This window comes from Canis lupus, chromosome 8 (assembly GCF_003254725.2).
Source record: "Canis lupus dingo isolate Sandy chromosome 8, ASM325472v2, whole genome shotgun sequence".
NCBI lineage: Eukaryota > Metazoa > Chordata > Mammalia > Carnivora > Canidae > Canis > Canis lupus.
Genome location: NC_064250.1, coordinates 1225962 through 1241675, shown reverse-complemented (window position 1 = coordinate 1241675; position 15714 = coordinate 1225962). Strand labels below are relative to the sequence as shown.

General features: G+C 53.5%; 1 protein-coding gene and 1 long non-coding RNA gene across 2 annotated transcripts in view; one reads left to right on the top strand and one right to left on the bottom strand.

Annotated features, from left to right (window-relative positions):
* Positions 1 to 483: 483 nt before the first annotated feature.
* On the bottom strand, positions 484 to 2911 carry LOC125755645 (uncharacterized). Its single transcript, XR_007412630.1, has 2 exons — positions 2861 to 2911; positions 484 to 1681 (listed from the first exon to the last, which is right to left on the bottom strand). It is a non-coding gene; the product is annotated as an uncharacterized LOC125755645 (long non-coding RNA).
* The window catches only part of FBLN5 (fibulin 5), a 69532-nt gene continuing 56451 nt past the window's right edge, over positions 2634 to 15714 (top strand). The window contains exons 1-4 of the mRNA XM_025467817.3: positions 2634 to 2712; positions 5914 to 5968; positions 7863 to 7914; positions 11133 to 11387. Coding sequence (XP_025323602.1) covers positions 2696 to 2712; positions 5914 to 5968; positions 7863 to 7914; positions 11133 to 11387 — 379 coding nt within the window. The 5' untranslated portion in view covers positions 2634 to 2695. The remainder of the gene's footprint in view (positions 2713 to 5913; positions 5969 to 7862; positions 7915 to 11132; positions 11388 to 15714) is intronic.

Genomic DNA, 15714 nt, shown 5'->3' with positions numbered 1-15714 from the left:
TAATGGCTGAGGAATATTCCATTGTATACATAGACCACATCTTCTTTATCCATTCGTGTCTCGATGGACACCGAGGCTCCTTCCACAGTGTGGCTATTGTGGACATTGCTGCTAGAAACATCGGGGTGCAGGTGTCCCGGCGTTTCACTGCATCTGACTCTTTGGGGTAAATCCCCAGCAGTGCAATTGCTGGGTCGTAGGGCAGGTCTATTTTTAAGTCTTTGAGGAACCTCCATACTGTTTTCCAGAGTGGCTGTATCAGTTTGCATTCCTAATTTTGGAGTCTTAAAATGGAAACAATCTCTGGCCCATAATGGGTCCCTGGACAGTTTTGCTTTCAAGATCCCCAATTTGCTCAATTTGTAGAAAACAGGCATATTAATTTTCTCCCCCTTTTTCTCCCTCAAGACAGTTGATACTATAAGCGAGGTCCATGGGTTAAGTCATTTAAAACTCTTTACTTCCCAAATAGCACCACATAAATAGAATATATGTTTAATTTTATTATTATTATTATTTTTTAGATAGAATGAAAGAAGTGGTGGAAGGGCTGAGAGAGAGGAAAGCGAGAATCCCAAAGAGACTCCATGCCCAGCATGAAGCTTGATGTGGGGCTGGATCTCACAACCCTGAGATCATGACCTGCACCGACGTCAAGATTGTCGCCGGTGAAGAACAGTGAAGAGCAAATTTTCCTTTCAGTTCTTTTTCCCAGCTGCCTCCCCCATTTCCTTCCTAGGACACAACACTAAGCTTCTCATGTATCCTGCAAGAGATGCCTTTTCTTTACATACAGAAGTAAGAACTTGTGTACATATTTTTTTTTTCTCAAATGGTGTCATGCTCCACACAGTTCTACAACTTGCTTTTACACTTAATATACTATATTGAGTTATGTGAAATTACTGATATCCTACCATTTTTGACTCTGCCGGAAATCTTTCAATATCAAGCACACAAGGAAGTGGTTCCGTCCTTTAAAAAAAATAATGAAGTGTGACATACGTAAGCCTTCACAAATCCTGAGTGTCCACTCCGCTGTGTAACCAGTCCCCAGAGTAATAACTCAAATGTTATCAGCATCCAGAAGTGCCCACAGTCACGACGGCGTTCAGAATTGTATATAAAAGCAGTCATCCAGTACGTTCTCTGATGTGCCCAGCTTTTTTTTGTTGGTTGCATAATAGTCCGGGTTTGGAAGTCCCGTGTGTTATTTAACCCTATTGGTCCCAGCTGATGGACGTTAAGGCTGTTTATAAGCTTTCACAATTGGGATCGGTGAACAACGCTATAAATAGAATGTATTTTTATTTATTTTTTAAAGATTTTATTCATGAGAAACAGAGAGGCAGACACAGGCAGAGGGAGAAGCAGGCTCCTTGCAGGACAGGTTCCCAGGATCCCAGGATCACCCGGTGAGGTGAAGGCAGACACTCCAGCGCAGAGCCACCCAGGTGCCCTCCCTAAAGTCCCACAGTCTCGCGGAGCCGAGATCCTAATTCCTACTGCGCACAGTGTCCGGAGGAGAAAGGGCCTCCTCATCAGGGCCTTTCCAGGGTGGGCCCTGCTGCGGGGAGGGAGGGGAGACGCAGGTGAAGAAGGAGGAGTTAGGACTAGTGCCAATTCCACAATCCGTTGTCTTTTCTGCAACTGTGTCTTTGCTGAGGAAAAAGGTTCAGTGCTTAAAAGCAGAAAGAAAGGAAGAAAAAGAAACAGTTTGAAGCGGCCGATACACTGGATGTAAAACACTGAACATCATGCTTTTTTGGGTTCTTTGCCATCGTTCTGCTTTCCCCGACTGTCCTTTTTTGTCTTTTCCAATCACCATTTCCCTCGTTAAAATCACTTTCAGGCCAAGGAACACTTTTTTTTTTAAGTCTTAAAATTCATTTCATTCTTTAAAAAGTCTCATTTGGATTCAGTTTGCCAACGTCGTAACTAACACCCAGCGCTCATCCCCTTTTTAAGATTCTAATGACAGTTTTTTTTCAAGCTTTCTTGAGACATTCCGGGACGCGGCGCCCGGGGAAGGGGCCTGGCGTGCGGGTTCGCGGCCGGGCGCCGTGTGGTGCAGGTGGGCGCGTGGCCCGGGGTGCGCACTGCGCGGGCTGCGGGCTCCATCCCCCCGGGCGCGGCCCCGCCCCGGCCCGCCGGTCGCCGCCCTGGGGTGCGGGCCGGGGGCGGGGGCGGGGGCGGGGGCGGGGCCGGGGGGGGCGGGGGCCGGGGCGGGGCGGGCCGGGGGCGGGGTTGCGGGGGCCGGGGCGGGGCGGGCCGGGCCGGGGGCTGGCGGGCGCCCCAGGTTGTTGTGAGGAGCGTCGCCAGGGGTGAGCGCCGTAATCCGAACCAGCTGTGTGCAGACCGAGGCCCCATTTGCATTGTTTAACATACTTAGAAAATGAAGTGTTCATTTTTAAGATTCCTCCTGCAGTTGGACTGAGCGGGGCTAAGCGGAACCAGGTGCTCCCCGAGCGGGCTCCGCCGCGGCCGCAGGACGCAGGCCCTCCCGGCCCCTCCCGGCCCCTCCCGGCCCCTCCGGCCCCTCCGCGACGGGCTGGTGCCCCGGACGGCAGCCCCGGAGCCCCGCGGACGGCGCCACAGCCCAGGCCGCGGCTGCAGGCCCCCGCCCCTCGCCGCCCCGCCCGGCCCCGGCCCCGGCCCCGGCCCCGGCCCCGGCCCCGGCCCCCGCGCCGCGGACATGCCCGGACTCCAGAGGTAGGTGCCCGCCCGGGGGTCGCCCGCCCGCCCCCGCCCCCGCCCCCCCGGGCCGCCCGCGCGCTCGCACCGCCGAGCCGAGCCGAGCCGAGCCGAGCCGAGCCGAGCCGAGCCGGGGTCTCCGGGGCGGGCCGGGCCGGGCGCTCACCTGGCCGCGCCGCGCGAGGCCGCCTGCCGTGTGCGCGGGGTCGGTGCCCGCATCCCGGCGCCCAGCCCCCAGCCCCCAGCCCCCAGCCCCCAGCCCCCAGCCCCCAGCCCCAGCCAGCGGCCGCGGGGACCGGGTCGGCAGCCGGAGAACACGGGAGCGCGCTTCGGCCCCTCCGGGGAAGCTGCGGCCCGAGCCGAGGAAGCCCCGGGCTCCCGGGACCGAGCCGGGCGGCGGCGGGCAGCAGGCTGCCCCGGACTTTCGGGCGAGCCTTCACCTCCGGAGGCTCCTGGGGCTCTGCACGACCGGGCATCTGCCTTCACGAGAGGGGCAGGGCAGCGAGGCGGGAGCCGCTTCGTTTTCAAAAGACCCGTCTTCGTCGACCCCAAGGCTCCCGCCGGGGCCAGGCTTCAGGCTGCAGCGCTCAGAGCGGACCTGCCGGGGGCTGCCCCGCAGCGTAGGGGGGTACCGGGCAGACGGGGCGGGGGCGGGGGTCAGCATGCCGCTTCCACTAGCTCCTGGAGCCTTCCGCCTTCAGCCAGGCTGTTCCGTCTCCAACATAAACGAGACAGGATTTTATAACCTGGCGAAAGGAAACTTCGTGTGAAGAAACAGGAAAACATTGAAATTCATAATATACAGCTCGGAAAATAAATTTGTTATTGTTCTTTCATTCCTTCCAGATATAAATCTGGCCATCACAAATATCAAACAGTCCTGGGATCTGGCTCTGCACTTTATAAGGTCAGGGCTGTCTCGGGCATTGTAAGACCTGGCTCACACAGGCACTCAGACAAGATGAGAACATGTGGACTCTCAGGGTCTTTATTCTCTGGTTCCGGGGCTCGAGGAAGGAAGCGAGCCCGCGTCTTCTCGCACCACATCTCAGTTCTGCCCTCCCCGGAATGTCAGCTCGGTGCCAGGGCCCTCTGAGCCCTCGGGCTTGCTGGTTCACATGAACCTTGTGTCATGCACTGAGTGGCATCTATCGAAAGTTCTTTTTATGGAGGGAGGAGTTGTAGAGTAGAGGTGTGCGCTGGTAGCGGCAGGTCTTCAAGGCACCTCCTCCAGGAAGCCTTCTCAGGCGGCCCTTTCCTTGCCCGCATCCTGGCTCACGTGGTGCTCACGGGGCCTGTCTCTAAGTGCCCTTGCCAACCTGCAGAGATGGTACGGGTTCAGGTGGCACTCCCGCCAGCTCCCCAGGGTGGCGATGGGGTCACAGTTTGGTTGCTCTTCTGTCTAGGATCTCTGTTGGCAAAGAGCACTCACTTGGATGAATCATTACAGAACTAGACACTAAAATAGCACTAAATAGCTCTTCATTTACATAGGTTTTTTTTTAAACCATTGTCATCATTTAAAAAAAAAGATTTGTTTATTCATTTATTTGAGAGAGAGAGCACACACGAGCATGAGCAGGAGGGCAGAGGAAGAGGGGGTCTCAATCAGACTCCCCTCTGAGCACAGAGCCCTTCATGGGGCTCAATCTCACAACCCTGGGATCACGACCTGAACCAAAATCAAGAGTCAGACACTGACCAACGGAACCCTCCAGGTGCCCCTACAGCATCGGGATCCCTTTTTGAGTTTAGGATTGGGTAGCATTGACTGCCCTCGGTGCAGTCACACAGTGGGTCTCCAGGACTCTTCTCATCTTGCAAAACTGAGACTCCGTCCTTGCGAAGCACTGCCTCCCCCCGCCCCACCCCCATTCTTCCTTCCCCTGTGCCCCCCGCGTCCCCGTCCAACTCTCTCTAGGCCTTTAGCTGTTCATGGCCCTCAGGTAAACACACTTGGAGGGTATTTATCCTTCTGCTGGGGGGGTCGTGTCCCGAGCTCCCTGTCCCCCCATCCCCGGGGCTGTCCCTGGGGTGGCCTGGCTCCCGCCGCCGCAAATCCCCTCCTTGGTAAGCCGACGAATATTCCGAATATTCCGCTCACCCACCCCTCCGCCTGGGGACCCTGGGGTTGCTTTCAGCTTCGGGCTGTTGTGAATGACTCTGCTGTAAACCCGGGTGTGTGGATACCCCGTCAGGGCCCCGCTTGCACTTCGTCTGCGTGTTCTCCAGGGCGTGGAATTGCTGGAGCCTATGGTACATGCAGTTTTAATTTCCCGGGCGGCTACCACCCAGCTGCACCATCAGACTTCCCCACCGACTGCGCACAGGCTTCCAGTGGCTTCACATCCTTTCCAACGTGTGCTGTTTTCTGCTTTTTTTAAAGAAAATATTTTATTTCTTTATTATATACAGAGAGAGGACAAGCAGGGTAAGCAGCAGAGGGAGTGGTAGAGGCAGGCTCCCTGTGGGGAGCCCGATGTGGGACTCATCCCAAGAACCCGGGGTCATGCCCTGAGCTGAAGGCAGACGCTTCACCGCTGAGCCCCACCCCCACCCCCGGGCCCCTGTTTCTGCTCTTTTGATTATAAGCCATGCTGACAGATGTAAGGTGGCATCTACACTGAGAGGTTAAGGCATATTGGCCACCACGATTTTGTTGGATGGAAGCTCGTGGGTGCCGAAGCCTGGGAGGTGCAGGCTCGGGGAGGTTGGGGGCGGCGGGCCTGCGGGCAGCTCTGGGCTTAGGGGACTTCCCGCCGACCCCCGTGTGCCCCAGGGCTCGAGTGCTTCACGTGGGTGCCTGCCTCCTCCCTCGAGGGTGCTGTGGGCTTGGTCACTCCTGAATCCGTTTCAGGAAAAAGACGTTCCAACCTCAGGCAAATCTTGTGTGAGAGGTAGAGACGGCGCAGTCGGTCAGTACATTGGTCATGCCACAGGGGTGGGTTTCAGACTTTCTCTTTGAAGCAGCAAAACCTTTTACCTAAAAAAGAAAAGTCATCTTACACATTATCCCAACACTCGAAACCAATAGAAGAGGCGTGGTTTTGTTTGGGGCGATCGGGGGCATCTGGAGCCTGCTGACCTGGCCCCCCCATAAATACACAGGGTGGAGTCCCCATTGCAGGATCATGGGCAGCGTGAGACCCATGTTTGTTCCCAGACCTGGATTCTGGAACGATCATGGGTATTTATGTATCAACTTCTTGCTCCCCGCAGGATTCTCACCGTTACCATTCTGGCTGTCTGTCTTCTGAGCCCTGGGAAGGCACAGGTATGATTTTGACTTTGTTTATTATCTAGAAGCATGTTAAATATCGGAATGAGGGTGTCCAGCCCTGCGTTTTGGAATCCCAGGGTGGGGGGGGGGCAGAGGGGGCGCCACAGCTCACCTGAGCTGAGCTCCACCCCTGCATGCAGGGGGCAGCCAGGCTCTGAGAGGCGGTTGCCTGCCCCTGGTGACAACGTCGTCGTCTTTAAGTGGCAGGGCTGTGACTTGAGGCCTCTGATCCCTAATCTGAGACTGGGAATGGGATCCGCTGCCTCCGTGATGTCTTTCAGGTCTTGATTCACAGTCAGTGTTGAGAAGTCAGAGGTGCTGTGGTGCTTGGGGGCGGCGGTGCCCTTCGTGCACGTGGCCCATGTGGGACTGTGTCTCCATAGACGCGCATCCCCAGCGGGATGGGGGTCCTGCGTCTGGGCCAAGCCCCTGGCAGGAGTGTGGAGGGCTGGTGGGGGGGAGGCTCAGGTGGGGGCCCGGACTTTACGAAGCCATGTCTATGTTAGCCTTGGGGGCTGTGGGTACATCCCTCCTGAAAACTCAGAGCGGCCTCTAACTCTAGCTCAGAAATGAGTGAGGCCTCACCACGGAGCAGGGCTAAGGGTGGGGGAGTATATTTTTTTCACTTCAAATTACGAATTTCAAAATAGATTCAGGCTATTAGGGATAGACAGGGTCTTGGAGGGGCCTTGGAGTTTGGTGGTCCAGCCTCACGGTGACAGACGGTGACATCCAGGCCCAGGGAGGACAGGGTCCTGGGCTGCACGGTGCATGTTAGGCCCTTTGCAAACATTGACACTTGGAACCGCCTGGAAGGAGGCACTGTCACCCCCATTCACGGGTGAGGAGATAAAGGCAGAGGAAGTTGTAGGTGAGAGGCTGATGCTGGGCAGGCTGGTGGCTTTGAGCCCTCACTGGCGCTTAGTGGGTAAGCCAGTCCCGGACATCCGTCTCGCGGTTTCCCGAGCTTTATGGCACAGCCTCCTGGCTCATTGCTCCCTTTCTTTTGCCCTGAGGCCCTGAGGCCCTGAGCCTCCAGAGCCCTCCCATGAATACAGGCTGACTCCATCATCTCCAAGCACCAGCCCATGGCCCTGGGAAGCCAAGCCCTGGGAGCTGCAGGGAGGGCCAGGGAGGGGATCCCCATGGTCAGAAGCATTCCTTCTCCACCTCGCCTCCGAGATCTGTCGGCCCCATGACATTTTTCTGAGGCCGTAAAGCTGTGCCTTGAGGTGCACGTGAAGACCACGACCCTTGGGGACTGTTGAGGCCTATTTCTGGAAGCATCTTTGTGTGGTTGTTGTGCCGAGATGCAAGTAGAGGGGTTTCCCCAAGTCGGCTTTTCTTACCAAACCCACCACTTTGCTGTGTGTACAGCTTTCAGGGTGGAGGGTGCAGGGAGGGGATGTCACAGCAGGCAGGGTGCTCACCACAGTCCCTGACAAGGGGTCACATAGCACCTGGGGTAAGAGTGATCGCCCTTAACCGCAGTTGTAGCCATTCTTGGAAAGAGATGAATACAGATGTGCCTCATCACCATGCAGACCAAGTGTGGTTACTGCCCTTCATAGCTACAGTGGGAGATAGCCCCCAAATCTGCTACAATTGGGGGTTTTGAAGCAATGACGTGGGGGGCGGGGGTTAAAGAGTGATGCTCAGTGTACAATGATGATAAAAAATACTAAGAAGAATGGGGGTAAATAGGCCTTATAATAGGTGTTGGTGTTACAGATGCTTTTTTTTTTTCCCTTTACTTCATTTCTGGAACTTTCTGTGATATCCTTGTAATACTTTTATATTAAAAAAACAAAAACAAAAACAAAAAACAAACAAAAAAAAAAACGAAGGACTACAAGCTCACCTCTGTCTCCTTTCTCCTTGCCTGCAGCAACAATGCACTAATGGCTTCGATCTGGACCGCTCGTCAGGACAGTGTTTAGGTACGGGGCCTCCGAGGATCCTGCGCTGGGGTGGGGGATGTTTGGTGATAGACCCGATGACAGGGCCATGTCTGTCTCGGCCGTTGCTCGACATAATGAAATCTGTGTTGGCCTGGATCGTGGAAGAAAACAGGGCCACAGAAGGTGTCAAGAATGGCCTTTGGTCAATCACCTCCTTTGTGGGCAGTCCTGCGAGGGGGCAGGAAGGGCCACACGGATCCGTGTCCCCGGGGCTCTCCGCATTCGCTTCCTATCTGCTGTAACCAATGGCCACAGATGTAGTGGTTTAAACAACAAAAATGTATCTCCCAGCTCAGTGATCTATGGATCATTATCTATGTTATTGGTAGGTCGGAGGTTGTATGGGGGTCTCCCAGGCAAACATGGAGGTCCAGCAAGGCTTTGCTCCTTTCGAGGAGCTCTCGGGGAGACTCCTTGTCCCTGCTCACTGGTGGTGTTGGTAGAATCCACTTCCTTTTTTTGGAAACATTGAGATACAATGGACACACCACGTTGTGTGAGCTCAAGGTGTAGGTAGGACTCATTGGTGTGACACGCGTACGTATCACGGTGATCGCTGCCGCAGCCCCTGCTGCAGCTCCGTCACACCACATAGTCACCTTTCTTTTCTTATGGTGAGAACATGTGAGATCTGCTCTCTTAGCAGTTTCCAAGTGTGTCAGCGACCCTCACGGTGCTGTACCAGCACGCACGCAACTTATAACCGAGACTTTGTTCCCCTCACCAGCCTCTCCCAGACCCCAGCCCTTGTCAGCCACCCTTTTACTCACGATTGTTATGAGTTTGGCTTTTTTGATTCCACATATAAGGGAGGTCGTACAGGATTTGTTTTCCTGCGCCTGGCTTATCTCATTTAGCGTAACACCCTCGAGGTCCATCCATGGTGTTGGAAATGGCAGGACTTCCTTCTCTCTCTCTCATGGCTGAAAATGCCCACTGAGTGTGCATGTGTATGAATATGTGTGTGTGCGTGTGTACCTTGATATAAACACATCTTCACCCACCTTATCCATTCCTCTGCTGATGTACACGTTGGTGGCTTCCACGTCTTGGCTCTTGTGAACTGCCCTGCAGGGAGCATGGGAGTGCAGGTGTCTCTTTGAGGTTCTGCTCTCATTTCCTTCAGATAAGTACCCAAAATTGGGATTGCTGGACCATATGGTGGTCCTATTTTTAACTTTTTGAGAAACCTCCAGATCCCTCTCTGTAGTGGCTGCACCAGTTTGCATTCCCGTGGCATTTCCCACAGTTGCAGGACTGGAGCCCCCAGGTCCTTGCTGGCTGTCAGTAGAGGTCTTTCCCTCCTCATCCCCTGCCTCGTGGTCCCCTCCTCCATCTTCAGAGCCACCACTGTGGGTTAAGTCCCTCACAGGCTCTGGATCTCTTCTTTTCCCGTTGTCACATCTCTCTGACTGACCCTTCTTGCCTCTTCTTCTGCTTTTAAGGACTTCTGTGATGACACTGGGCCCACTCATGTAATCCCCCCACATCTCAAGGTCAGCCGGGTAGCAGCTTAAATTCCACCTGCTACCTCATTTTCCTTTACTGAGTAGCCTGATGCTGCCACCAGTTCCGAGGATGAGGACTGACATTTGGGGGCTATTCTCCTAGTACGTCATCTGGTGGAAAAGGTAGACCTGGACAGAGAGAACACCGTATGTGCTGGAATAACAATCATTGCCAAGTTAAGGCCAGAGCCATGGGCCCTACAGAAGTAGGGGAGGCAGTGATGTCTTATGTCAGGGGTCAATAAAAAAAGCCTTCATGGAGGCCACATTTGAATCTAGTATTTTTTTTAATGTTTTATTTATCAGATGAGAAACATAGGCAGAGACATAGGCAGAGGGAGGTCCTGGATCCCCGGACCCCGGAGTCATGTCCTGAGCCACTCAGGTGCCCCTGAATTGAGAACTGAGGGATGAGTAGGATCCTGAGAAATGGCATCCCAAGTGGAAGAAACAGCAGAAGTGAAGACCGGGGTGGAAAGGACACTGCGAGTACAGAATAGTTTGCTGTGGCTGGAGCATAGCTCCTCTACCAGGACAATAAGGCAGCCCCACTTGCTCCCACCTGGGGGGTGTATTTAGCTTTTTGATTATATTTGATGGAAGCCAGGGGCTGTGTCTTCCTGGAGCTCACGTCAGCTAAGACCCAGAGGAGAGACACATGGTTCCCAAAAGTGATGAGTGGTGAGGAACAACACAACCCTGCTGTGGAAAACCTGGGTGTGCACTTTGATTAGAGGCACTGGGAGACGGGGGTGCGCCAGGGGCAGAGAGGGGGGCAGCGGGCCATTGTTTTCTGTCCCACCGGCCTTCTGGAGGGCCTCAGGCTTACGGCTGCAGATGGGGCACCTGAGCCTCAGCATTTCCCTTTCCTGGTGGGCCTTCGTGTGCATTTCTTTGGAGGGGCTGCTTGGGGTGAGCCATCGGGCTTCCGACATGTGTCCCCCAGGCGCTGGCCCCTGTGGAGTGACCCCAAGGCTGCGACAGGGCCCAGCGGGTAGGCTCAGATAGTAGGCTGCTATGCTGGAGCCAGAGCCCAGGGGTCCCCTGCCCCATCCTTGCAGGGCCGATTTTCTCAGGAACCTGCCTCCTGCTCCTGGCATGATGAGCAGAACATTAGCCTGTCTGGAAATGGGCCTGTTGTGGGCTCAGTGTGAGCTGACCTGCAAGGAAGCCTCCACTTTGCTAATAGGTGGCTAGCTCTCAGCCAGGCCGGACGTCTTCCTGCGTGCAAGCGGCTGTCTCCCGTGCCCAGCTGTTATTTGGAGTAGAGGTGGGAGTAATGATTAGGTCTGTCCCCATGTTTCCCAGGGGCACAGGGGGGCCTCTGAGGTGTTACTCACAGAGAGATCCTCTAGTTTAGTATTTATAGATTCCTTTTTCCTGTTTTTCCTTCTATTCATGTTAATTGATAGTGTTTTTACTTGGGCTTCAAATGGGGGTGATAATGTTTTGTGGATACGGCCCCCAAATGGTGATGTGGTCTCTAATGGCTGATGCTCAGGTGACGCTGGTCAGTGTGATCCCATTTAGCCAGCATGTGAGAGTCCCTGCAGTGATGAACCAGGGACTCTCCTCAGCGTCTGGGAGCATGTGGTAGTGAAGAGGTCTTGGGGTCTTTGGCTTAAATATGCAGCACGTAGGGCATGGGCAGGGAGCCGCTAACACTCATCCTTTCCGTGGCCCTTCCAGATATTGATGAATGCCGGACCATCCCTGAGGCCTGCCGAGGAGACATGATGTGTGTTAACCAAAACGGCGGGTATTTATGCATCCCCCGGACAAACCCAGTGTACCGAGGGCCCTACTCGAACCCCTACTCAAACCCATACACGGGTCCGTACCCAGCAGCGGCCCCACCACTATCAGCTCCAAACTACCCCACCATTTCGAGGCCTCTCATATGCCGCTTTGGATACCAGATGGATGAGAGCAACCAGTGTGTGGGTGAGTAGCCTGGCATCTCCGGCTTCTGTGCTCTGGTCAAGTCCTAATCCCGCCACAGTGAAGTCTTCACTCACGAAACAGTGACTTCTTACTTTCTATGAAGTTCCTTCACGTTTAGCAGCCCGTGTCTCTGGGAACCCTCCCAGCTGGGAGTAGCTTGGATTGATGTACGTGAGGGTTCTTCATCCAGAGAGCCAATTTTTCTTCATTTTCATCTGTCAGTCTGTCTCTCTGTCATCTATCTATTTAAAGACGAAGTTTATATTTTTTCTGTTTGATAAAAAATGCTTCTGGTTTCACTGAGTAAATCCCAAAGAGAAGATCTAGAAAGGACCAGCAGTTTCTCTGCAACACTCCTCACCCTCGAATGGAATGTATACTCTTGAAATAAAAAGTCCTGAAGGCCACGGCCAATTGTTCTGGAAAGAGAGTGGGTTCCTTGGGTGGGTGCCAATGTTCTTTTGGCTAAAATGTGAGCCTCACTGATGGTAATTCACAGCAGGAGTAGACCTCTGGGAAGAAGGCGACACCAGAGGCTGTGAGGCCCCCAGGGGGTTGGCAAGCTGTTTGACTGGTGCCCTAGTGAGCTTTGGTATCTGTGGGACAGGGTGGGCCTTGGCAGAGGGTTACCTGGGTCCTCTCTTGGTTGCTTTGATGGTTGGACTAAAACCTTTGTAACTATTTCTAACTTTGGCAGATGGACTAGAGTTATGATGGACTTTTTTTTTTTATCATATGCACCCCATATCCAAGATCATTTTGAGCCTGAAGCCCCATTATAGACATATTTATAAATTACATACATATCCTGTTATGCTAATATGGTTTGAGGAGTGTAATGCATCCATTCAAAAATAGAACATTTTAGAAGATGTGATAGAAATAAATGTGCCTTGAAGCTCTGATACTTCCTTCTGATGTCCTCAAAGGTCTGGAGACCACTGGTGTACCTAGTGAGATTTTTTTTTTTTGTTGGTCCCATTTCAGGGCTCTGAAGCATTGAGCTGTTAGAGAGGCTGGGTTGATTATTTCATGACGTCTTCTATACGTTCATGCAAACGAGTGTCACATTGCCATCTGGATCCATGCAAATAGTATGCAAACAAGTAGCCTGCAGAGTTGCGAGGGGAGAACTTCTCCATTCTTAGGGGTTGCGAGGGACATGGGGTGTGTGAGTGTGTGTGTGTGTGTGTGTGTGTGTGTGTGTGAGAGAGAGAGAGAGAGAGAGGCAGAGGAGGAAGAGAGTGAAAAGGAGGGGTGAGGCAGGGAGGGGAGAGCTGGTTGGTGGTCACTCTGAAGGTGAAGAATGTGGGGTCCAGTCAACCCAGAGATGCAGTTTGGTGGAGGAGGAGGTAGCACGCTTTATTAACAAGCAGCAGAACCGCTGTAACTGGAAGGGACTTTACCAATTGAACTCCAGCCTCCTCATTTTGTAGGAAAGGGAGCCTGGACTCCAGTGAGTTTGTAGTGACAGAGGTAGAGTGGGAGTCCACTGGGCTGACTGCCAATATCTACGTTCCTAACTTGGCCGCATGACCTGTCTTGTGTGGTAGAAAAGAAATGATCCCGAAAGAAATGCAGAGGAGAGATTGGGGTGGCGCTCCTCTTCCAGGATGCCTGCCCTGTGGGGCTGGATGTGCCAAATGTGCAACTCTAAGGGAGGGAGGCGGTGTAATAACCCACTGGACTTTGGGAGGGGGCCCTCTGTGGTGCAGGGTGCCTGCCTGATGTCGGGGGCAGCCCCACAGGCCCCTCTGGGGAGAAGCTGGGACTGGCGCATGGCCTCCTGAAGCAGGCCCCTCTCCCCCCCCCACAGACTTCTTTCCAGGATTGCAGGGCCCTTGAGAACAGGGACGGGGCTGGGAAATCTAGTCTTCTCCCGGCCCTCGTGATGTCATGCAGCTTTATGGCTCCCAAGCTGTCACACGGGAGCTGCCGGGCTTTCATAGTGGCCCTTGTGTAAGAAGAATAGAACCAAGGAACCCTAGTGAGACTTGGCCTGGGGCCCACCCATCTCCAAAACGTTCAGCATTATGCATTCATAAGCGCGGAGTCCCTTCAACTTCCCTTCCATTTCCTGCTGCACAGAGGTCCTTCTGGGCATTGTAAGAGGTGGCGTCACAGGGGCGGGGTGACCGAAGGGACCAGGAAGGGAGTCAGTTTCCACATACTGTTCCCTCCAGAACAAGGAGGTGAGAGGTGGGCTTGAGAACAGGCAGGAGGGAAGCAAGGCCTAGGGATGGTTGGCGAGGGGAAGGTGCCAAGGGGGGCCATTGTTAATGAAAGAGGAGGAGGTGAGGACGGGGTGCTCACCACCGGGAGGAGGAGAACGTGGTCTGAGCTGGTGGAGAAAGCATGGAAGGAGCAGTGCGTGATTGGAAAGAACTGGGAAATGTTCCTGAAATGCAGGTGTCCTAGGGAGGAGGGCCACCTCTCCAAGGGAGGCTTTTCTTCCTCCCCATCAGGATGAGATGAATAAACAAGAGTGAAGCCAGCAGTGGCATCACATCAAGAACAAACACTTGTGCGGTGTGGTGCGGGGTGCTGGGATGTGTACACGTGAACTAACACGTTTATGCCTCACGGCCGCCCCACATGGCAGAACTGTCACTATTCCTGTCATACTGGTCAGGCCCTGGAGCCCTTGGAGGAGGCCAGGAAATCTGGCTGAGGCGCAGTGCGGGGGTGAGCTGGGATGTGAACCCATTAGGCCCTGAATGAGGCTCAGCAAGGTTAAGGTGTGTTCACCTCAGAGAGTCTGCGTTGGAGCTCTGATTAAACATGAGCGCCTTCTCTTGCCTTTTTTTTTAGAATTAAAATTTTTGTCCTGTCACATTTTGAACATAGAGGTGGAGAGCAAAATGAGTACCACCTGTTTACCATTCGATTGCTATAATCAGCCTCGCTGGTCCTTTCCCCTCCCCCAGTGGATTCATTAGAGCAAACCTCAGTCATCATATGACTTTATCTTTAAAGACCTTAGAATATATCTCTAAGACATACAGATTCCTTAAAATATATCGCCCCAACACTGTTATCAAACCTACAAAAGTCAACAATAATTCCTATTTATTGTTCAATATCCAGATGGTGTTCAAATTTCCCTGGTCATGTCATAAATGTTTTTTTGCCCCTGTTGGTTGGTTAGAACAGGATACAGATAAGGTCCAGGGGTTGCATTTTGTTGACAAGTCTCTTAAATTTCTCTGGATCTTTCCTGTCTCTCTGGCCAGGTGTTTTGTTAATGAGGCAGAGCGGTTTGTCCTGTAAAGTTCTTTACCTTTGGGATTTCTCTGATCACGTTTTTGGGGGCGGGTATTCAACATACTTCTTCACACCTTCTGCTTTTCCGTGAACTGGTAATGGTTAGATCTAGAGACCTCATCCAATTCAAGTTAAGCTTCTTTGGCAGACTGCTTCCTAGGCAACATCCCTGTTTTTTTGTCTTCCTTCTGCCCTGGTTTTTCCTCGTGAACTGTGAGACAATCTGCTTCAAGAAGCAAAAGGGCATTTTCCCTATGGCTTCCTTTCTCTGAGTCTTGGACCCAGTTTCAAAGAAGCAGTTTCCACTCTTGTGTCCAAATTAGCCCATGACCCCTCGCTGCAGGCCAGGCATGGCCGGCTCAGAGCACGGGTCCCCTGTGGTCCTGAATTTCCTTCTCGACTTCTCTCTTTTGGATTCTGCTTTGGAGGTGACTAGACCCTGTCCCTTCTGGAACAAAATCTGGTTTTGAGTCCCCCAACCCCTAGAAGTAAATCTGGATCACCCAGGACACTTGCAGAGTGAACAGCAACCCAATAAAGAATAACAGCCCATGAGCCAAGAGAGTTTTGAGTCCTCAAGAAAACTGGCATCTTTTCTCCGTGAGTGGGGTGGGACTTATGGCTGGTGAGGGTGGGTCTTTCAGCTCCCAGGCCCCGGGGAGACCGGTGCCGGTGATGGAGAACCAGAGGGACGCGGTGAGTGATCAAGGAGAAGGGGGCTGCTCTAGGGAAGCCTTACCTTACCTACCTAGACGCACCCAAGGCACAGACTGAAGTGAAAGCAAACACATCCCCAGGGCTGAGCTGCTGGAAGGCCTCACAGAAGTAGCGTGCTATGGGGTGACCAGTGTGGGCGCTGAAGGCTCAGAAAGAGGGGAGCTGAGCCGAAGGGTTGGGGCACCCATGGGTTGACCTTTGGCCACAGTCCCTGACTGTTGGTGTCACTCGTTTGTGCGTGTGTCCCCTTTGGGGCTAAGCTTGTCACCTCCCCGGGTGGACATTCTTCGTCTGGCTTTGCCAATCAACTTGGCTCAGTGGCAGATTTAGGGACTCCACCGGTGAC